This window comes from Sorex fumeus, unplaced genomic scaffold (assembly GCF_029834395.1).
Source record: "Sorex fumeus unplaced genomic scaffold, SorFum_2.1 ptg000033l, whole genome shotgun sequence".
Lineage (NCBI taxonomy): Eukaryota > Metazoa > Chordata > Mammalia > Eulipotyphla > Soricidae > Sorex > Sorex fumeus.
The window spans coordinates 20,073,957-20,098,936 of record NW_026606090.1 but is presented as its reverse complement, the minus strand read 5'-3'; the positions used below and the strand labels follow the sequence as shown (position 1 = coordinate 20,098,936).

At 38.2% G+C, this 24,980-nt stretch overlaps 1 protein-coding gene across 1 annotated transcript in view; it reads right to left on the bottom strand.

Moving 5' to 3' along the window:
* Positions 1-1,516: 1,516 nt before the first annotated feature.
* ADAM2 (ADAM metallopeptidase domain 2) overlaps positions 1,517-24,980 on the bottom strand; it is an 89,724-nt gene continuing 66,260 nt past the window's right edge. Inside the window, exons 15-20 of the mRNA XM_056116659.1 lie at positions 21,922-22,105; positions 17,584-17,664; positions 14,600-14,680; positions 13,738-13,819; positions 5,021-5,186; positions 1,517-1,550 (exon numbers count right to left, since the gene is read on the bottom strand). Of these exons, the coding sequence (XP_055972634.1) occupies positions 1,517-1,550; positions 5,021-5,186; positions 13,738-13,819; positions 14,600-14,680; positions 17,584-17,664; positions 21,922-22,105 (628 nt within the window). The remainder of the gene's footprint in view (positions 1,551-5,020; positions 5,187-13,737; positions 13,820-14,599; positions 14,681-17,583; positions 17,665-21,921; positions 22,106-24,980) is intronic.

Here is a 24,980-nt window from a genome sequence, read left to right as displayed (position 1 = left end):
TAGACTATAGACTGAACATGATTGCCACTCGATGCCTCTCTTGCAAACCACAGGACCCAAAAGGAGAGAGAGAGAGAGAACAGAGGAAAATGCCCTGCCAGAGGCAGGGTGGGATGGGTGGGATGGGGGGTGGGAGGTATGCTGGGACCCGTGGTGGTGGAGGATGGGCGCTGGTGGAGGGATGGGTACTTGATCATTGTATAACTGAAACCCAAGCACAAAAATTTATAAGTCTATAACTGTACCTCACGGTGTTTCACTAATAAAAAAAATAAAAATTAAAAAATTAAAAAAAGAACTAAGTCTTGAAAGCAGGTAACAAAATATATATGATAAACTTTCAACATCTGTATTGCGAACCATAATACCTAAAATGAGAGAAAGAAAGGGAAAAAGAGGAGAGAGGTGCCTGCCAGAGAGTGGTGCCTGCCAAATATTGAAGGGGTAGGAAGGAACCTGGGGTCACTGGTGCTGGGAATTTACACTGGTGGAGGGATGGGTACTGGAACATTGACTGAAACGTAATCATGAGCAGTTTTGCAATGCTCCATCTCATGGTAATTCAATATAAAATTAAAAAGAACTGAGAATAGTGAGATATGTCCTTGAAAACTCCCAAAGTGTGGCATTGGAAGTTCCACAATATCACCTGGGCTTCCCTTTGGTACTGCAAATCCCCAGTGGTAGCATAGGCCTGAGCAGACACAGCATCCCTGCCACCTAGAATTCACCATCTGCCATAGTTGTCCAAGAATCCTCACTAATGGCTTCCAGATATCATGAACATCACTTGGGAGGCATAAATAAAATCTACAATATAACAATGTTTTGAAATTATAACATTTATTGTATAATACATTTTTCACCAAGTATGCCGATTTACTAACTAGAATTATAGCCTGCTAACAGAAGTATTTGAGGTGGCTTTAAAAATAAATGTTTAATACAAAACTCCAACATATACTCTTTACAATCTGTGAGATTTCATGTTATTTTATATAAATTATGTTAGATTGTGCCTTGTAATATGATTGACAAAGACTTCTTTCTTTCATTGTTAGATCAAAAAATCATTAAATGTAAGTTTTGAATCCAAGGCTGTCAGCAATGCATGTACTTTTTATTTTGCATTTTTCCAGTCCACTGGGTACAGCACATCTAAAAGAAGAAAAGGTGAAAAATTCAACTTTATAACAAATCAAGTATAAAATGATGTTATTCAACAAATAACATCATGGTATCCTTACTATGAAGATATCGACATGCATTGTCTATCTAACATATTTAATATACAAATGATTAACTAAAAGAAAACAAATTTGTAAGACTAAAATAAGTTAACTGCAAATTTATTGTCATTTATAGTTAATCATGACAATGTGTTTTTATCAAAACAATATTTAAGTTAATACTTATTAATTAAAATTGTATATGTATATTGTAATTTTTTGTCTTTCTCAGTGTCAAAATACGTCATTACTTACTCTTGCAATTCAAAAAATCTTGAATTTTTGGGCTATTCTTTGGATTCATTCTCACTTTCTACTTCCCTATATATTTAAAAATAAGAATATCAATTCATTATATGTGCTTCAACATTGTTCTACAAAACTCTGTAATATCTTGTCATTATTGTACAAACTTTGAATCGCTATTTGAGATGTGGGAGAAGTTATATTTGAGAACATCTGACAATGTGACACCACTCAAATGGGAAGCCAAACTAGCGTGAGAAAAGTATAGGACTATAAGAGACCTGAAAATAATCTCAGAACATGATTGTATTCATGCATTTTTAATTAAATAGCTAAATAGACCACAAATGGTCCCATGAACCCTGGCAGGAGTGATTCCTGAGCACAGAGTAAGGAATAAGCCCTGGGCACTACTTTTAAAAATTTAGGTTTCTGGGGCATGGCAGGCAGAGCTGAAGGCTTAGTTCAGACTCTGGGCTCAATGATTATTCCTGAAGTGCAGGGTGTTATTCCAAGACAAAAGAAATGAAACACAAAATAAAACTGTAGGAGTTAGGACAGTGAGTAAGACTCTTGTTTTGTACACAGCCAACCAGGTGAGGTCCTTAGAATAGAATCCTGAGCACCATGATTCCTGAGTGTAGAGTCAGAAGTAACTAACCTCTGAGCATCATCAGGTGTGGCCCTAAAATAAAACGAAATGTCCGCTTTTGAGACTGGAGAGAGTAAAGCATTTGGGCACTTGTTCTGCATGTAGCCTACATGGGTTCAATCTCTGGCATTCTATGTGGGCCCCCAAACACTGATAGGTGCAAGTCCTGAGCAGTGTCAGGAGTAGCCCTTGAGCATCACCAGGCATGACCCAAAGACAAAAAAAACTGTAGAAAATTAAAATTGTAAAAAATAAAAGACATGGAACATGACAGCTATTGAGTCAATATATAAATGAATGACAATTATTTAATGCCTTTGCTCAAACAACTGGAAGCAAAGATAAACTGGGTTACATCAAATTTAGAAGCTTATGTACCACAAAATTAAGGAGGATTGGAATAGAAAGAGCTTTGAAAGCTAGGAGTAAACATTTGCCCATCACTCATCTAACAAAGGGTTAACACCCAAGATATATAAAACTCTTTTAAATATTAGGTAAAAAGAAATAAGCCCCATCCAAAAAAATTCAGGATAACAATGAAACAGAAGCCTCAAAGAGACACACAGATAAGCCAATAGAAAGGTGACAAATGTTTTGCATGCCTGATCATCAAGGGAATGCAAATAAAAACAACCATGAGATGTTCCCTCCCACCCTGCTGAGACATGCACACATCAAAAAACAGTCAGTGTTTGCAGGGACATAGGAAGAAAAGGAAGCCTCGTTCATTCCTGGTGGGATGCTCACTGGTTCGACTTTTTGGAAAAACAACATAGATGCTTCCATATGACCTAATAATTCTAATTCTTAGCATACACTCAAGGGCCCCAATTCTCTATTTCATTAGAGTACTCATATGTTCACTACTTATGATAGCTAAAATCTGGGAACCCAGTGTTCAAGAAAAGAAGACTGAATAAAGAATCTATGGCATATACACACTATTAACTACTACTCAGCTATAAGAAATGGGAAAAAAAAAAGTCAAGACAAAAAAAAACCTGATGAAACCAATAGCTTGTTATTCAAAAATGCAAAGAATATTGACAATAAAAAAGATAAAACTTGTCAAATAGGATTATAAAAAGTTAAAATAGACAAAAATCAGATGATGACACTTACATGTGGGATATAACAAAACAAAAAAGGGAATGAGAAAATTCATTTCTATTAAAGTTAAGAAACTGCTGGACATGGCAATTATTAGATTCATCTAGCCTCATGCAAAGAGAGAATCAACTGGAAACTCTTTACCTAAACTAACCAATTATAAGAAAGAAAGTTTAAATGTATAATCAAATATCAAGACAAATATAAAAGCTTGGGAAAATATCTTCACTGGTGAGTTATACCAAATCTTCAAAGATAACCTTGTATTTTTTTCCTCTCAAGTTCTCCCAAATACACTATATAACATCAGAGTTACTCTGATACCAAAGTATTCAGAGACACTACCAAAAACACACATACAAAACAAAATAAAAAGCAAGACAAAAATCACACACAATTTACCATAATATTGAAGCTGTCATACTTGATTATGAAGTGGTATTTATTCCAAGTATGGTTCAACATACACAAATATGTTAAAGTAATGCAAAATACATCAGCAAAACTGTCACTGTCACTGTCCTCCCATTGTTCATCCATTTGCTCAAGTGGGCCCAGTGATGTCTCCATCGTGACAACTGTTACTGTGTTTGGCATATTGAATACGTCATGGGTAGCTTGCCAGGCTTTGTGTGCTAGCGAGACACTCTCAGTAGCTTGCCAGGCTCTACAAGAGGGGCAGAGGAATCGAACTTGGGTCGGCCATATTGGCCGCTTGCAAGGCAAACGCCCTACCCACTGTGCTATCACTTCAGCCCATCAGCAAAACAGAATATTAAAATGACTTTAAAAATTAAGTACAGTCATAATCATTGGAATACAATTTCAATATTTCATATATGGATACACTTCAAGTATCTAGTAACAGATTGGTAAAAAAGAAAAGGGGACATGTACATACGTTATTTTTTTTTCAGCAACATTGGTTACTGATGATAAGGCTCATCCAGACAATATAAATGAAAATAGACAAAAATCAGATGTGGGATATAACAAAACAAAAAAGGGAATGAGAAAATTCAAAGAAAAACTCTTTGATACTAGAACTTAGTATATATATATTTGGAGATAAATATCATCTTTACTGCAGACATGGTAAGGTAAATAAATTTTAAATAGATATGCCTTTGCACTACTTAATTCGTCTTAATTTAAAATGAAGTAGATATACAATGCCTGGAAGTATTTTCTACTCAACATAGCCAACTTAAAGCATTAACTTATCAAAATTATTGAATTATGATTATTTTCAACAGGATTTGGGCCACGCCTACCACTACTCAGGACTTACACCTGCATCTGTGCTCAGAGTTCATTAATGACAGTGCTCAAGAACAGTTTCGTTTTAGAAACAAACTGAACTTGGTTACATTTGAGGAAAACATCTCAGCCCTTGTACTAGCTCTCCAGCTAAATATTATCAAATATTTTTTTTGGGTTCATTTTGTTTTGTTTTGCTTTGGGGCCACACCCAGAGGTACTCAAGGACTTATTCCTGGCTTTGCAGTTGGGGATCACTTCTGGCAGGCTCAACAGACCATACGGGGTACCAGGGCAGGGATTGAATCCTCTTTGACTGTGTGCAAGGCAAATGCAATCCCTCTGTACTATCTCTGCACCCCTGTAATTATTTATTAGCAATTAGTTTACTAAATGCTGAATTAACACGTGGGAAAAGTTGAGTATGAATCACATGAGCAATGATTAAATGTTATTTAATAAGTTACTGTGTATTCTAAACATTTAACGATAATGAATATTCAAATCAAAATCAACATACTCAGTGCTTGTATATTCCTCAATTTTCCGTTTCTTTCTTTGGTCATGAACTTTTACCACACTAGCAATTAACACAATGAGAAGAATAAGAAAAGGAATGAGTAAGAATAAAGGCCATTTTAAAACCTTTTGTGTGGAATGATAAATATTTTTCATCGTGCCTTCTCCTAGAAAAGAAAGACATGACAATGCGTTGAAAGCAACTAAAATCATAAAGCAAAAAATTCAATATATTATAATACTTATACCGACATATAAATATTTAATAAATTAACAATAAGCATGTTTTATAAATTAGAAAAGTTTGCCACATGTGTGCAAGTCTATTTTTTTTTTTTGCTTTTTGGGTCACACCTGGTAATTCACAGGGGTTACTCCTGGCTCTGCACTCAGGAGTTACTCCTGGCGGTGCTCAGGGGACCATATAGGATGCTGGGAATCGAACCCGGGTCAGCCGTGTGCAAGGCAATCACCCTACCCACTGTGATATCTCTCCAGCCTCTGTGCAAGTCTTTTTTTAAAGTAAACTTTTTATTATTTAGGCAAAGTAATTTACAATTGTGTTCATTAGAGATTTTAGGCACAGTGTGTTCCAAAATCAATCCCATAATTATTGTCAACTTAAGCTCCATCATGTCCCTCGATTTCCTCCCACCCTATGGTCTACTTTCTTACATTCTTTTTCCCCCCCAAAAATTATTGTAGTTTGCACCTGTGCTCCAGTTTTGATGTCCCTGTGATTTACATATATACATATATCTATCACACCAGTGTTTGTACCACCAATATTTCCAAGAACCCTGAGCTTTGCCCTACTACAACCCTTCTGACTCTTCTTTCTTCCCCTATCCACTTCTCTCCTTTCCTGGATTTTTCATTTCTATAAGATAGGACCAAAGGTTCCCACAAGGGGTTTTCATGTTATTCTACGTATTCTATGTACCACACATAAGTATAATTATCTAATATTTGACCTTCTACTGACATTTCACTTATGAGATCCTCCAGTTCCATCCAAGTTGCAACAAATTGAATGATTTCATCATTATTTGCAGCCTAAAGTATTCTAGTGTGTCTCGATTACCGTGTTTCATTCTACACTCATCTATCTTTGGATGTTTAGTTGATTCCATCTTCTCTCACTTGTACTAAGTCTGCAAAGAGCAACAGTTGTGCAAATGTTCTTTCAGATGAATGATTTTGTATCTTGGGTATAGATAAAGAGAAGAGGAATTGCTAGATCATATAGCATACCAATTCTTGATTTTCTGAAGGCTCTCCATATGTTTTCCATCGGACTCTAACAAGAGAGTGCTCCCATCAGCAGTGGATGAAAATTCCTTTTCATCCACACACCCAACAACAGGTTTTAGGTCTTTTTGTTTTGTGCCTTTCTCACCAGTGTTAGATGATATCATCTTAATTTGGAATTTCATGATAATAAGTTATGAACAATTTTTCATATACTTATAGACAAGTTCGTCTTTTTCAGTCAAGTGTCTGTTAATTTCCTCAACCAATTTTAAAAAATTTAAATTCTACTTTCATAAAGTTGTACACAATAATTGACTGTCACTGTCACTGTCACTGTCCTCCCATTGTTCATCCATTTGCTTGAGTGGGCCCAGTAACGTCTCCATTGGAGACTTTGTTGTTACTGTGTTTGGCATATCGAATACATCACGGGTAGCTTGCCAGGCTCTGCTGTGCGGGCAAGATACTCTCAGTAGCTTGCAGGGCTCTCCGAGAGGGGCGGAGGAATCGAACTCGGGTCGGCCATGTTGACTGTGTGCAAGGCAAACACCCTACCGCTGTGCTATCTCTCCAGCCCACAATAATTGACTACAGTCAATAAATATTTCAACTCCAGTCCCCGCACTATTACACCTTCCCACCACCATCATTTCAAATTTTTCCACCGCCACCCAAGCCTTATCCACAAACAGATGCTAAATAATTTATTTTGTATTGCTTTTTATGAATAATTGACTAAAAAAGATCCAAAAAGATTTCCTTAGAGAAAAGTATGTGAACGTTGTTTTATATCATCTTGCAGTCATTAAGTCCCTGTATAAGAGTTCATTGAGATACTTTTAAAGTTTGAGCTTTGTGTGCTAATATAAATATATATTATGTTATATATTACATAAAGTATATATATTTTTTGATCAAGATATATATATATATATATATAGATAGATAGATAGTTAGATAGATAGGCTGGAGCGATAGCACAGCGGTAGGGCATTTGCCTTGCACGCAGCCAACATGGCTGACCCGAGTTCGATTCCTCTGCCCCTCTCGGAGAGCCCGGCAAGCTACCGAGAGTATCTCGCCCGCACGGCAGAGCCTGGCAAGCTCCCCGTGATGTATTCGATATGCCAAACACAGTAACAACAAAGTCTCCAATGGAGACGTTACTGGGCCCGCTCGAGCAAATCGATGATCAACGGGAGGGCCTTTACTTTACATATATATATATATATATATATATATATATATATATATATATACCTTGATCAAAATCAGTTGTGTTCTACCTTATACCCCATCAAATGTAGTGTGCTACTCAGTGGCATACAGTATGAGATGTTGTTTCTGGAATTCTAAAATTTTAAATAGGATGCTAGAGCTGGAGTTAAATTTTTTAACTGGATGGTGATTTGGGGATTTGGAGACATCTCTGTGGCATGTTGCTCTTTTCTGATATTCATTTGTGAGTCTCTGGATCGTGGCCATTAATGCACTTAAAGGGTGCCCAGAGGCAGTTCATGGGCATGACTGCCAGGAAACTGGAAACAAAGGGAGATGGGAGGAGGGGCCCAATCCTGAATCAGTGAAAGCCTGGAGATTTCAGTCACAATACTGCATAACTGGGTTCTTCAGTGGATTCATTCTCATGGGGGCAGTGGGGGTGGGAATCCGGAGGATTCTGAGAAGATCAGCCATGAGCATGGTGGAGATTGGGTCCTGGACTTTGTGGCTGCTGGGGTTCTTTTGGCACAGGTGTAAGGGACAAACCTTTCCCCCTCCAAGGTTCCCGGGTGAAATCAGCCTGGCTTAGAGCCTCAACCCATTTTTGTACAGGATTTTGGGTTTTTTGTTGTTGATATTTGCTTGTTGGGTGTTTGTCTTACACGTGGCCCAGGTTCGATTTCTCCGCCCCTCTTGGAGAGCCTCACAAGCTATCGAGAGTATCTTGCCTTCATGGTAAAGCCTGGGAAGCTACCCGTGATGTATTCGATATGCCAAAAACAGTAACAACAATTTGTTGTGAGACGTTACTGGTGCCCACTCAATGAACAACGGGAGGACAGTGCTACACTGCAGATATTTGTGAGTGCTTTGTATATTTTGGTTACTAATCCTGTATTTGAAGTGTTAAGTACAAATATTTCTCCTCATTTATCAATGTGCCTCTTAGCTTTTACCATGTTCTTTTACTTCTTTTTAAAATTTGATATAGTACCACTTGTTTGTTTTTATTTCTGATCTTTTCTAATGGGATTACTGCATTATTGGGAGAATATTATTGGGATTCAAGTCTTGGAAAATTCTGCGCATATTTTCCTTGATGTGCTTTTAGGATTCTGCTTTAATCTGTGGAGATTTCATTAACCTACTTTGAATTGTCTTCTGTGCAAAGTGAGAGACAAGGATCCATTGTTATGGAATTTTTTTGCATGTGGTCGACCATTTTTCCCGACACTAGCTCTTATGTAATATATTTTTCCTTTTTTTGTTTGTTTTGTTGTTGTTCTGTGTTTTTTTTTTCTTTTTTGGGCCACAACTGATGGTGCTCAGTGGCTTCATGTTCAGGGATCACTTCTTGTGGTTCCAAAGATTGAATCAGGGTCAGTCTAATGCAAAGTCAAGTATCCTAATTCCTATACTATCAATATGTAATGAAAACCTTTTATTCTTCTCCATATACATTCATAATTATTATGATAATATAAATGAAAAGAATTAGCATGATATCTGTAAAAATTCTTTTTTTTTTCATTTTTTGTAAGATGTATTGTATTGGGGTTGTGAATATGATTCAAGTATTGAGCTCATGTGTGTGTAAGGCCCTGTTTTCAATTCTTGGCATAACAGAACTACTTGGTGTATTCCTGTGGTGTCCAAAGCACCAATGGATGTAATATTTCTATATAGAAATAATATCTTATCTATAATAGAATATTAATAAATTTCAAGTTATATTTTTCACATTGACATGAATTTTCATTTCTTGTGTAGGAACTTATTGCTTATATTACAGTTATGTAGAAATTTTCATACATGAATATATATACATATATATACCCTTCAGTAATGTTTGTAGCTTTTAGCTTCTACAGTTTGATTAATGACCTATTTCTAGCTGCAATTATTAAGAAAATTTAGATATGGGGGTATATTTAATCAGAAATGAATATCCAGCTGTTAATATATGTGTAATTTCTGTACTTAATTTGTATTTTTATTGAAAAATATTTACCATTTAGCAATGGATATGCGTCAAAACTCCCAAATCTATTCTATTCATTTGAATAAATGTAGTTCTAATAGGTATGTAAATGTATAAACAGATGCGCTACGCATATAAACAGGCACATTGTATATATTCTTTGTGGAACACTTTTGATCAGTGTAGGTACATACTAAATCTGCATCATACTAAATCCAATATGTCATAGTAAAAGTTGCCCTACTTTTCTAATTTTGTTTCGCTTATTTGTATATTATAAACATTAACTTTTGATTTTAGAATAACAATAATGTTTTCTAAACATTATCTGTGTTTATGTTTGGTTCACAAGTGGTAGTACGCAGGGATTATTCCTGGGTTTTTATGGGAGTGACTATGTTGGTGTGGGGTGAACCACATATGGTTGTGCAGTGTAGAGAATTCGAAACCAAACCAGCCATGGGCCATGCAAATGCCTTACCTCCTGTACTATCTATTTGGACCCCAAAGTTAATTTTTTATACTTATGATTTTGATGTATAGATTAAATTTTATGAGAATGGACATTTCTAACATTAAATTGAATAGTATATATAGTATATTAAAGTCATTACAGAAATCAACAAATCCAAGAGTTGGCTGTTCTAAATGATAAACAAGTTTGAGAAATCTTAAACTCTGATTACTAAAAAAAACTAAAAAAAAGAGAGAGAGAGAAAAAGCCTTAAAAATCAGTGAGAACTGTAGGTGAAAAATTTCGAGGAAAGCCTTAGGAAAACAAAACTATCACAACATACTGTGAATAAATTTATGTAGGAGAACCTGGAAGAAATAAGCAAATTCTTTCATCTAAAAACTGAATCGTGAAGAAATGGTAAAGCTGTCCACGTCAATTATGAGCAACGAAATGTGCAAATGCGCAAAGAAAATATCACGAATCACGACCATCCTGTTATTTGTCGATTGCCTCGAGCAGGTCCCAGTAAGGTCTCCTTCAGCCTAGCCCTGAGATTTTTAAGAAAGTGCCATATTCAAGGCTCTTTAGGAGAGTGAGACCCATCATTGTTACTAGTATTTGGCATATTTGGTACGCCACGGGGAGTTTGCCAGACTCTGCCCTGTGGGCAGGCTACATTCGGTAGCCTGCCAGTTTGTCCAAAGGAGGAATGAGATAATAAGATGTCATAATAAGATATTGGGCGGCCGCAAATTTGGTTGGCCGCAAATGCGGCCGCGCGGTTCAGGGAGCTGGGTTTTTTTAGTCTCTGAGTCTTGAGAAAGAAAATATAGTTTCATGAAAATCCAAAGAACAGGACCAGATAATCTTGTATGAAGATTCTATGAGATCTTTAATTTAATTTAAATTAATTTTGGGTTTTGGGTCACAGCAAGGCTGTTCAGAAGATATTTCTGACACTGTGCTTAGGAGAGAGACTTGATGGTGCCTAGAGCACCATCTGCAGTAATAGGGATTTGAACCAGGGTTGGAGTATCTCTCTAGACCCTCTACCAAACCTTTAATGATGATTTATTTTTTATCACTCAAAATTTCCTCCCAAAAATTAAAAGAAAGAACTTTTGTCCACATAAAATTATGGGGAAATTGCCCTGATACATAAGAGGAGGAATTCTTTTAAATAACAAACACTGTAGCACTATCCTCCTGTTGCTCATCGATTTGTTCAAGCAGGCACCACTGTGAGACTTGTTACTGTTTTGGGCATATCGAATACATCACGGGTAGCTTGCCAGCCTTTGCTGTGCAGGTGAGACACTCTCGGTAGCTTGCCAGGCTCTCCGAGAGGGGCGGAGGAATCAAACCCAGGTCCCCTGCTAACACCCTACATGCTGTGCTATCACTCCAGCCCTTTAAATAAAAAAAAAGAAAAAATGGCATAAACTATAAACCAATTGTCTCCTGGGAATTAGCAGGAGTAACCCTTAATGAAGAGGTGGAGCATACACTGCTTCTGCCAGATATGGCCCAAATAACAATAAACAAATAAAAAAATCACTACAAGTCAATATTTCTGAAGAGCAAAAATATCAATATTCTGAAGAGTAACTTAACAAATTGAATCCAGTAGTTCATTATGCAGCTATTGATTTACCAGAGTAATGTAAATATGGTTCAACACACAAAAATCAATTAATATAATATACCACATGACTATATTTTTGCAATGCCTGGGAAAGCCCCTAGTTCAGAGAAGGACCCCAGGCATCCCGAGAAAACCACTTTGAGTAAATATAAAACCCTGGATGCTCCTTATAGTTTTATTCAGGCTGGCGCTCTGGACCTGGGAGTTGGGGAGTATTTATTGTGCACCGAACCACGTGAAGTCAAAGCTGAAAACCCCAATTCCCCACCAAGTGCAGAAACACACAGCCAGAGTGGCTTTTGTATGAAAACAAGCCTTGCTGTGTTACGGAGTGGAAGCCAAAATTGGTATTCAAGTGTTGGATTCAAACAAAAATAGAAACATGCTTCAAGTTCGCCCTCCCTGGTATGGATACTCAGATGGAAAAAGTAATGCCCAGGGGTGCAACATTGATTTCAGTGATGTTAACATTTAACCCAGAATTTTTGCTAAGGGCAGAAATCCAGATTTCTGAGATGTTGGAGCAAAAGGAGATCTGGCACTACCAGGACCCATCCTCGTGGCGATCAGGCAGCAGGTGGCAGGGTCCCTGGGCACTGTAGGCAGACATATGTTTGCCACAGTTCACTACTTCTATTGCATCACACGAGATATCACTCCTGGTTTCTCACCAGTCTGAGAGTTACTTGAGTTTTCAGCCCCAGTTTTCCCAGTAGTGTTTATGTTACACGGTCTTGCACACAGATGTAAATCAGCTTTGAGTTTACTTAAGGAAGAACAGGCTGCATTATTTCTTTCTTTCTTTTTTTTTTTATTAGTGAAACACCATGAGGTACAGTTATAGACTTACAAATATTTGTGTTTGGGTTTCAGTTATACAATGATCAAGTACCCATCCCTCCACCAGGGCCCATCCTCCACCACCACAGGTCCCAGCATCCCTCCCATCCCCTATCCCCCCATCCCACCCTGCCTCTGTGGCAGGGCATTCCCTTTTGTTCTCTCTCTCTTCTTTTCGGTCCTGTGGTTTGCAAGAGAGGCATTGTAGGCTGCATATTTCTTGACCTCTTGAGATACAAGGGAGCATTTTTCACTGGGGACTGGTGAGAGGACACTGCAAAACTGCTGGGAGGCATACATTTCAAGAAAGGCGCAGGAATCTGGAACACGTTTTTAGTATTGTAGAAGATACTATATGTGGGGGCTGGAGTGATAGCACAGCGGGTAGAACGTTTGCCTTCGGGTTTGATTCCTCCGTCCCTCTCAGAGAGCCCAGCAAGCTACCAAGTGTATCCCGCTCACATGGCAGAGCCTGGCAAGCTCCCCGTGGTGTATTCGATATGCCCCAAACAGTAACAATAATAGATCTCATCCCCATGACCCTGAAAGAGCCTCCAATACAGCAGCATTGGGAAAGACAAGTAAGGAGAGGCTGCTAAAATCTCAGGGCGAATGGAGATGTTACTGGCGCCTGCTCAAGTAAACCGAGCCAGTAACAGGAAAACAGTGCTACAGTGCTACTCATATTACTAGTTCCTTGGTACTGAACTTCTTTTGTATGAAGAAATAAGCAGCATCTATCTTCCTGACTGAATTCTTACTGACACACCTTATTTATAATACAGTAAATCCCCACGTAATAGCATCAATAGGTTCTTGAAAATTTTGCCCCTTAAATAGCAACTAAAGAAACAACACACTTGAGGAATATAATTTGTTCAGCTTTAGATGGAATATAGATTTTATTATCACTACAACAAAATGATGAATAAAATGACATTGCCTGAGGGCCTCTGTACATGGTATATTTATATATATACATATATATGTACATATCACTTCTGGGAGTAAAATAAAAATTAAATGAGCATATATGACTAATTACCTGACATTAAAACTGTATATATGTTTGCAGAAATATTTTATAAAATATATTTTAATATATTTACTGAATTAAAGCCCGGCAAGCTACAGAGAGTATCTCGCCCGCATGGCAGAGCCTGCGATGTATTCAATATGCCAAACACAGTAACAACAAGTCTCACGATGGAGACGTTACTGGGCCCGCTCGAGCAAATTGATGAACAACGGGAGGACCATGACCGTGACTGAATTAAAATGCTGGTTTGATTGTGTTTTCATTATGTTACTAACACTTACCAGAGGGAGACATTATTTCAAATAAAACTGGTTCACTTGATTCATTTTGAACTTGCATACATTGTTTATAGTTATTGCATATCTGAAATTAGGACAAATATTAGAGTATAAGCATATAAGATTATCAATATTAAATAATTCTAAAATCTAAAATTCCTTTAAATGTTTAGATCAGATTAGACCAATTTTTAGATGTAGTTTATGATTGCATGTGTTTTACTTACGTTTTGCTTTACTTAAATACTGTGGTTTAATAAGTTGTTCACAGTACAATTATTACAGGCACTAATGTTCGATCACCAATCCTACCACCAGTGTGACCTTCTCTCAATTCTTCCCCCCAGTTTCCCACCACCCTCCAATCCTGCCACTGCAACTGGAACTATCAAAAAATATTTCAGTAAAAAAATTTGTGAAAATTGTTATGTCTCACTATGGCAACATTGTCTTTGCTTGGGGGTTTATTAAACTGTTTGCTACTACTTGAACCTTTCTTATTGTTTTTGCTTATTGAGCTTAGTTGGCTTCTATGTTACTTTCCCATTTAATTTGATGTGCTCCTACGAGATGTCAGCATTGTGGAATTTGCAGTCATAGACTCCAGAAACTCTAGAATCCATAGAACAGGGTTAATGTGTTTACTTGGGCAGAGCTGTGAGATGTGGGTGTGGCTGCTGGGGCTTTGGGAAGGTGACAGTCATGGACTATGAATTTTTGTCACTTAGCATGCATCTCTTCTGAGATTAGTTGTGAATCTGTGAAGCTGGATCATTACCTATCATAGTTATGGCATGTGGGCTTGACTTTGAGATTTTGTTTTAAATTATTATCAAAGTTTTTTATTCTAGCTTCAGAAACTTACCGTATTATTACTTGTGCAATTTTCCTGACATCCAGTGTAACCCAAATTTTCATTGCCTTTGCATTCCTTGTTAGAGCAATGCTAAAAAGAAAATAAATCAAAGTAAACTGGTTAAACATACACCTACACTTTGTACTTAGTTAAAATTATTCCATATTATGTTGACTTTAGAGAAAGTCATTAGACAATTTTTGCTACCAATACATACTTTTTATATTCACTACAATATTTTTAGCATTGGATGAGTGTCTGACTATCTAAGAGTAAACCAAACAAAACTGCAAGCATCTTCCCTGTTCTGGAAGATAAGATACTGACATAAATTACATTTTCAAAAGGTTAATATTTGATGTTAATACTACAATGAGATAATAGTTTTAGGAACATTGGACTTAAAGATACATGGCAAGGTAGCAACAAAGGCCTTAATCACTTAATCACTTAACTTCCCGTTAGTCGTCGATTTGCTCGAGCGGGCGCCAGTAACGTCTCCATTTGTCCCTGTCGCGTGCTAGTGTAGCCCAATGGCATCTCTTCGCTCCGGGAACATGGAGGGCCTCAAACCGATCGTTCATGACCTTGACAAAGAAGTCTGACCATCTGGTAGGTGGGCGGCCACGCGGTCTCTTGACATCCCGTGGAATCCAATCAGTAACAGCTCTAGTCCAACGGTCGTCTTTAAATCTCATTACGTGACCAGCCCATCTGATTTTCGACACCTTGGCAAATGAGACAGCGTCCCTGATCCTTGATCGTCGACGGATGTCAGAACTCCGGATTCGTTCTCTCATTTGAGTGAAACGTGATATTCCAAGCATAGCTCTTTCTATTCTTCTTTGGGAGACCTGAATGGCGTTCTCATCTTGTTTGCGTAGGGCCCAGGTCTCTGAGGCATATGTTAATGCAGGAAGAACAGTGGAATCAAAGAGATGTGCCCGGAGCCGGAGGTTCTTCGTCCTCTTAGCTATTTCTTGGACGTTCTTGAAGGCGTTCCAAGCCGCTCTCTTCCTCCTGCGCAGCTCGGGTGCCAGGTCATTTGTCATGTTGACCTCTCGACCTAGGTACACATAGCTGTTGCATTCGGAGATGGTCGTTCCATTGAGAGCGAATGGGGCGTCAGGAACAAGGCTGTTTCTCATAAACATTGTCTTCGCAAGATTCAGCTGTAGTCCTACCTTTCCACACTCACGGTCAAAGTCGGCCAGCATTTGTGCCGCTTGGCTGATGTTTGGTGTTATTAAAACAATGTCATCGGCAAAGCGGAGGTGGTGTAGTTGCCGACCATCTATCTTCACTCCCATTCCTTCCCATTCCAGTCGTCGCATGATGTTCTCGAGGGTGGCACTGAAGAGTTTTGGTGAAATGGTATCACCCTGCCGCACCCCTCTCTTGACATCAACGATCACTTCTTTGTAGAATGGTGAGATCCTGGTAGTGAATCCGCAATACAGCTCACGGAGGATCCTGATGTATTGGGCTTGAATGCCCTGATTGGCTAGGGCTTCAATGACCGCTTCCGTCTCAACAGAATCAAAGGCCTTCTTTAAATCAATGAACGTTAAGCAGAGCGGCATCTTGAACTCCCGAGAAACCTCAATGAGTTTGGTTATCGTGTGGATATGGTCGATGGTGCTGAATCCTTTGCGGAACCCTGCTTGCTCACATGGTTGTCCTTCATCTAGTGTTCTGCCAATCCTATTCAGGATGACTCGAGTGAACAACTTGTAGATGACAGACAATAGGCAGATCGGGCGATAGTTGCCAATGTCATGGATGTCTCCCTTCTTGAACAGTAGTACGGTCCTGCTGGTTTTCCATTGAGATGGAACCTTGCATTCAGACAGGTAGCGAGTGAAGAGCCGAGCCAGTGTATTGATGAGTACTGACGGCAGGTTCTTCAGGTGTTCAGGTCTGACCTTGTCTGGGCCGGGTGCTGTTTGCTTCTTTACTGACGAAATGGCGTGTCGGATTTCGGAAGGGAGAACGTTGGGAATGACATACCCATCCTGTGGAATTTGGTATGTCGGCAAGTGGACATGGCTATCGAAGAGATTTGAGTAGAAGTCAGTAGGAAAACTGATCCACGTAATTGACTTGTGTGTGTTTGGGGGGTGTGGAGAGGGAGGAGTGTTGGGGATCTTGGGAAAAGGAGCATATACAATGGTGGGATTTTCAACTCATATTCATATGAACCCGTTACTAATAGCATTGCAAGCCACACAATTTCTTTTTTTAAGTTTTAAAAAAAATTGCAGGAAGTTTGCCTACGATTTTATAAAATTTTAGCTCTTTATTGAGCACTGTTGCTGAATATGACTCCGTTGAGAATAAAAGACAAAGTACAAATAAAGTACTTTATTTAAGTACAAATAAAGTACTTTACAATTTTTGATGTGTAATATGTTTTTATTGTTTATTTTTAAATAAATCTTCTAATTTAAGAACCGTGATTTACAAAGTTATTCATAGGTGAGTTATTCATAGGCTTAAATCTCATACCAATCTCAGCACCTGTGTCAACTTCCCTGCACCAGAGTTCCTATATTCCATCCCAACCCCTGAAACCCTTGTCCAATCTCCTACCTGTCAACTTGACAAGCATTATATAAAGTTCCAGTGGTTGTAGCTTTCAAATCATGTTTTCAGTGTTGTTGAGTTTGTGTCTGGGATATATGACTGTACCAGTCATTAATATCACCATCTTATAATTTTTATAGGGGTAGAACTAAGCATTAAGTATAAAATATAAGAGGTCTACTTTAGAACTATCTTTTAGTTTTTACAAAGGTAACATTGCACAAGACTGGAGAGACAGTTAAGGTTTAAGGAGCTTGTCTTCCCAAGTAGTTAAGTCCAGTTCAATCACCAAAGTGAGAATAATTTTAGGTAACCCATGCCCATACTGAGAACTCTGGTTCCTTAAAGCTGGGGTGGGCAGCTTCCCCTCACCCCTTGGACTTTTGGAGACCAGCAGCAATGCCCACCTCCCACAGTTGCTGCCATGTTGATTCACCCTCCAGGCCCTTATTCTCCACTAAACTTCTCAGAAGACGCATGCCAAGCAGCTAAAATTCACGAAAACTCTGGTTCATTTAGCTGAAAACTCTTAAAATATTTTTTTCCCCTTTATTTTATTTTATTTTTTTTAAAGTTGTAGATTTACAATTTTTTGTGCTTTGGTTTCAATTATACAATGATCAGATACCCATCCCTCCACCAGTGCCCATTTTCCACCACCATGGATAATATCCCTCCCACCCCCATCCCCCCATCCCCCCTGTCTCTGTGGCAGGGCAATCCCCTGTGTTCTCTTTCTCCTTTTGGGTGTTGTGGTCTGCAAAAGAGGCATTGAGTGGCAAACATGTTCAGTCCATAGTCTACTTTCGACATGCATCTCCCCTCCTGGGAGGATCCTCCAAACATCCTTTATTTGGTGCTCCCTTCTCTATCTGAACAGCCCTTTCCTCTAGGATACCCGGCTGGCCATAACTTAGAGGCTCCACTAAACTTCTCAGAAGACGCATGCCAGCTCTGGGCACATCTCTTCGACTCCACCATTCTTCCTGCACTAACATACACCTCAGAGACCTGGACCCTATGAAAACAGGATGAGAATGCTATCTGGGTTGCCCTAAGAGGAATCAAAAGATCTATGCTTGGAGTATCATGCTTCTATCTATTGAGAGAAAGAATCCGGAGTTCTGACCTCCATCAATGATCGAGAATCAGGGACACTGCCTCATTTGCCAAGTTGTCAAAAATCAGATGGGCCAGACACATAATGCGATTTGGAGACGACTGCTGGACTAGAGCTGTTACTGACTTGATTCCACGGGACATCAAAAGAACTCCTGGCCACCCACCTACGAGATGGTCAGACTTCTTTGTCAAGAACCTGAATGAATAGTTTGAGGCTCTTTGTGTTCCTGGAGCGAGCAGACGGCACTGGGCTACACTAACGTGCGACAGGGACAAATGGAGATGTTACTGGTGCCCACTCAAGCAAATCAATGAATGATGGCAGGCATGACAAGTGATAAGTGATAGAAATGGGGTTCTTTGGGCCTTTCTTTCTGGAATTCTAAATTTTTGTGACTTATATTAATTTCCTTTCTTAGATTAGTAAAGACTTGCCATTATTTTGTCAAATATGTTTTTCTCTCTTTTTATCTTTCTTGTGCTCTTATAATGTGAATGTTTTTCTTGATGATGCTCCTTAGTACATTTTTTTTCTGGGGCTCAAAATATAGTACAACAGGTAGGGTGTTTTCCTTGCAAGTGCTGAATCTAGTTAGATCAACAAAACTTCATATGGTCCCTGGACCCCTCCAGAAGTAATCTCTGAGTGCAGAGCCAGAACTAATCCCTGAGCACTGCTGAGTTAGCCCCCAACATATATATTACAGTTTTTTAATTATTTCTATTTGCCACATCATCTAGCAGTTGAAAAACACTATTGTATTTTAAATTCTTTAGCACTGTGACTTTCACTTAATATTTTTCTCCTATTGTATCTGTATTTTGAATTCTCAACTTTGATCATTTTCTTTGGGGACCATCTTTATGTCCATAATTTTGATTTTTTCTTTTTAGATAAATTATTTGGGTGGAGTATTTCTTCTGTTATTTTGTTTAAAGTTATAGTTTTCTGTCTCCTTATTATGACTCTATTTCTTCTTGTTTGGCCAAACAACTTTATTACCTCATAGCTAAGTGTTACCCTTGTGTTAATATTTCAGCTTTTCCTAGTTCTTAGATATCTCTAATCAACTTGTGTTTTTCTTAATAGGTCTCAGGTTTTTAGATTATCCAGACCAATTTGTATAGTCATGCTATACTAGTGGAGTCCAAAAATATGGGTTTCCTGATGACCAGAATCAACGGCAACTATGGTATCCCTGTTTACCTACCTTTAAAGTCTAACTTCTAGCACCATAAGGGTCAGTAGAACGTAAGCAACAAATATGTCTACATGAATTGACTATACAGATGTGTTCAGGGAGGTATTCCAGAGTTCTCCTTCAGAAGAAGCTGAAGCTATGGCATTTGAAGTTGTTAGTATAATTGATTATGAGGTGATGATAGCTCAGTATATCTTGATAGGCTTTTTGGGGCACAGGAAACTGGTTTGGGGCTGATTATGTCTATGGAGACAGTACATTTTGCCCTCTAAAAAGGTAAAGGTAAAGGCCCTCCCGTTGATCGTCGATTTGCTCGAGCGGGCCCAGTAACGTCTCCATTGGAGATTTTGTTGTTACTGTGCCTGGCATATCGAATACTCTCGGTAGCTTGCCGGGCTCTCCGAGAGGGGCGGAGGAATCGAACTCGGGTCGGCCATGTTGGCCGCTTGTAAGGCGAACGCCCTACCTGCTGTGCTATCGCTCCAGCCCTTTGCCCTCTAGTTATCTTAAAGACATTTTAAAGTTCTGGCATAGGAATTATCAGCCATATCTACACCAAGAAAGAAATTCAAATTTGGGAACCAGCTGCACATTTTTCTTCGAGTGTTTTCCCTGTTTCCTGATCCACTGGTAGTGTTTTAAATTTGTCAAATGGAGGGGGCTAATGGTGACAGCACAGTGGATAGGAGAGAGTGATTGCCTTACACGTGGATGACAAGGTTCAATCTCCACAACCCTCTGTGTTCCCTGAGCCTCGCCAGCAGCCATCCCTGAGTGCAGAGTCAGGAGTTTGACCAGAACACAGTTTGGTGTGCCACCCTCTCCCACAAAGATAGCTGGTTCTTAAAGTTTCTACTTTCCCTCTGTGTACTGTGCGCAAACAGGCATGCATTCAGAATCTCCAAAGGAATTTTCACAGTTCAATTCCTTTCATTTGTTTAAACCCCGTTCTCCACAGTTTGGATGATCCTGTGATCCAGCAGGAGCCTTAGTGTGGACGAGCCGGTCAAATAAATTAACCCCGTGGAATTAGTAACCAGTAGGAATGGAGAATGGGATGTCTGCAGATGGGATTTGGTAGCATGGAACCCAGTCTTCGGCTGAGCTCCTGCCCTCTGCACTGTCTCCTCACACCCCTGACCTCCAGGGTCAGACGGCAGGGGCAGAACAGAGGCCAGGCTTAGATGTCCAAGAAAGCTCAGATTCAGGCAGAGCTTGGATGCCCAGTTAATGGTAAAGGGCTGAGTCTAGGAGTCTTGGCTACGTGCCCATGTCCACTGCTGGAGACTAGTAAAGCTGGGACAGGATGCCAGGAACTGCTGGGGTGAAGATGGGTGCTGAGTGACAGAGACTGAAAGAAGTACGCCTGGAAGAGAGAGTGATGCAGGGCCAGGATCCACTGCAAGGTCATGCACAGGTTGGAGCAGCATCAAGGACAGGACCAGTAACATTACTCATGGGTAAAAGAGAGGCCTGGACATCCAGGGAGGGACCCAGAAACATCTACTCTATCTGTACAATAAACCCTAGTCTTTAATCTGCTGAGTTTTGTATGCAAATCTTGCATAGTATTCTCAAGAACCCACCAGCGCTAACATCTAGGATGGATAACGGATGTTGAGGCTCCAGTTGTTAGGCACAAGCCCTTTGATCCGCAGAAGTAACGATATTTTTGATATATTTTCTCATTCTGGATCACCATATTGGGGGCGGTTTTCCCACAAAACTATTTCTCTACTTTCCTGTTTTTCTCTTTACTATAGACATTTTCTGTTAGCTTTAGTTTCTCTTCCGAAGGGAATTGTTCCATGTTATACTTGTAAATTTGCTATGTTTCTGATTAGAAGCAAATTCAAGATACCCCACTCCAGCGTCCTTGGTTTTATTTGCTTCCTTTACAATTCTTTTAAAATATGTTTTCTTCCTCAATAATAGTATATAAATAACAACAGCTGTTTTTAGGTAACTTTAAATATCTTAATAAAATTCAGTGAAAGAACAGTATGATTCTTAATTCAGTAGATGTGCAAACCTATACTACTTTTTAAAAATGAATGTGCAATATTATTATGAGTACTGTATGAACTCTACATTTAAAACCAGAATATAGAGCCAGAGAGATAGCACAGGGTTAAGAGATATATAGCACAGGGTTTAAGATTTGTGCTCATCTAGGCTTGAACCCTAGTACAACACGGTGCCTTGAGCATTGTTAGGCAAAGTTTTTGAAGGCTCTTGGTATTGCAGTATTGCAGGGCTCAAACAATACCACATCCTCAGACACTTGCTTTGAACCTCATGCTCAATTGCTCCAGTATTTCCAGAAAGGACTCTAGACCTCATGAGCACCATTTGGGAAGCCCTGTAAAAAACTCAGACTATAAAATATTAAGGCACTGAAAGCAAACAAAAAATACATACCATATTGTCACCACAAACAGTTCCATCTCTTATCCACGAATTACTTTCATCCACTTCTTTTCCCTCATATTCCATTGAAAGACAAATATTTCCACTTACGTTGGTATAAAAAACAGAGGCATGAGGAATGTGAAATATTTTACTTGTTGTAGCTGAACAAATTAATCTTCCACACTTTGTGTTTCTATAATTTAACAATAAATTAAAATCTGTTTTCAATAATATAAATATAAAAATATTTCTTTTTCAATTTTTAATTCAGGAAGCATGATTTACAAACATGGTAATAATAGAATTTCAAATTCAGGGAGATAGTATAGAGGGTAGGTCACTTGCTTTACATGTGGTTAACACAGTTTTATGTTCAGTACCACATATAATTCCCTGAGTCTTGCCAGGAGTGATCCCTCAGAACAATGTTACAATACACAAAATTCAATTTATAGTATATTAACTTGCATACACGATTTGAAACCATAAGATACATGAAAGTAAACAATACACATGCCATATGGATCATATTTTCTCAGTGTTTACTACCTTGTCATATTGTTGGGAAAATTGATATTGGAGAAACGGCTTTATAAATGTTAAATATTTTAATATAAAGTACTATCATTATTATTTCTAGTGATAAAAGCACCTCATACTTATTTTTAAAAAAGACTGTAGATGTCAGCATTAGATATTATTTCAGGTTAAGTTACAGCAGCAAAAGAGCAAAAATAAGAAATAGATTTATATCATGAGAAAAAAATACTATGTACAGAACAGAAAAAAAATAAGAAATCTTCTATCAAAATGAAGACTCAGGAATAAATGGGAAAAGATACTTTTATGCCATATATATAAAAGGAGTTCCAAAATATACACAGAGCTCATAAAATTCAACAATGAAAAACAACAAATTTGGGAAATGGGCACAGTATCTAAATAGATACTTCTCCAAAGAACAAATAAAGATGGTCAATAGAACAACTTCATCTCTTATTATTAGAGAAATACAAATAAAATGACAATGAAATATTACCTCATATCTGAAAATGCGTATTATCCAAAAGACAAGAGACAGCAATCATTGGAGAGTATACACACACACACACACACACACACACACACACACACACACACACACATATATATATATATGGAAAGAGAGGAAATCTCTTTCAACCATTATGAAAAGCACAAGTGGAGATTCCCCATGAATCAAAAGTTAAACTGTATATAGTGAACTATCTCACCACTTTGTATTTATCTGAATCATCATAGGAACATAAAAAGACAAGTTAAAGAATATATACACTTCAATGTTTATTGAATTATTGTTTATAATAGCCCTAAAGTATAAATATCTTAAGTGCCTCTCAACTGATTGATGTTATATGTATAAAATATGATATATATAATGATGGGTTGGAGCGATAGCACAGCGGGTAGGGCATCTGCCTTGCATGCAGCCAACATGGCCGACCCGAGTTCGATTCCTCCGCCCCTCTCAGAGAGCCCGGCAAGCTACCGAGAGTATTCGATATGCCAGACACAGTAACAACAAAGTCTCCAATGGAGACGTTACTGGGCCCACTCGAGCAAATCGATGATCAACGGGAGGGCCTTTACCATGTATAATGATAGGTTTCGATATACATATATTAGCATGGATAAACCTAGGTGGTATTATGCTTAGTAAAACACCAAATAGTGATGAAGATGGACTTGCAGATACATTATGAAAATTAGAATTGAACTTCCAGTGGTAAGAATGTCTAAATAAAAAGTTCTAAACAAAAGTATTATAAAGCCATTTCTCCTCTCATTACAGCATAAATATGGACAAAGTCAATTTTATTTATTTTTTGATTAATCAAAAAATGAAGTAAAGTAATCCAATCTACGTATTATGGGAAACTAAATACATGCTAAAATAATAAGTACAGTATATTCAATGAACTTTGCATAGAGAAAAAAACACTAATTTTGATAAAATTAGACAGGTACTAAGTTTTATGGTTTTTGGACACTCATTATGACATAACATGAGAATGAGTAGAGATTATGTTCACAACTCACTATAACACCATATCTTTGATTGTTTTTCCACCAGGAACCCCATTAGTTTCTTTTGTGGAGTATCTGAGAAAAACTTCATCTAAATTGTAACTGGAGGAGAAAAATAACCAGTAGGGTACTGTGTCAGATACTTCACTCTAATAAAATATTATCATATGGAAGGAATTTATTATATGTAATTATCTCTGGGCGGAGCGATAGCACAATAGCAAGGTGATTGCCTTGCACACAGCCGACCCGGGTGGACCCCGGTTGACTCCTCCGCCCCTCTCAGAGAGTCCCGCAAGCTACCTATCGTGCCCGCTAGGCAAAAACTAAAAGTTAACTGTGACATATTCGTTATGCCAAAAGCAGTAACAAGTCTCACAATGAAGACTTACTTGCCTGCTCAAGCAAATCGATGAACAACTGGAGGATAGTGCTATACAGTGCTATAATTATCCCTAGGTTTTTCAGGTAACCACAGGCTTTCTTTCACACCTAAGGAAATTTTTGGGGTAAACTTAAAGTAATTTGGGAATGTTTCAGTTATGATTGTAACTGGAGAATAAGGACATAGAAGGGGCAGCTCTAAGCCTGTGAAAAGTGACAAGTATTTTTCAAAGATACAGTATCCCTGAGATACAGGCAAATTATAAAAGCCTGAAGATTGTTTGAAGAATAGAGATGTTTCCCTACACCTTACCACAATAGCGTTGTGTACAATGGCAATAAAAGTGAGTTACAATTGAAAGAGCTTTAAGACACACACAATATTTTAAGAGACAAATAAAACCTTAATGCAAAACAAGAGAAACTCAAACAGTACATATAGCAAATAGGAGACATAGCTCAATTTCTAAACAATATTGTAATAAACCTCATACTACTTTCCAGTTTTCTTCTATGCCTTTGACCCTATACAACTTGAGGTTTTCAATAAAAAGAATATGTGAAATACAAAAAAAATAAGCACAATCTAAACGTGACAAAAGCCTAAGAACTAAAGT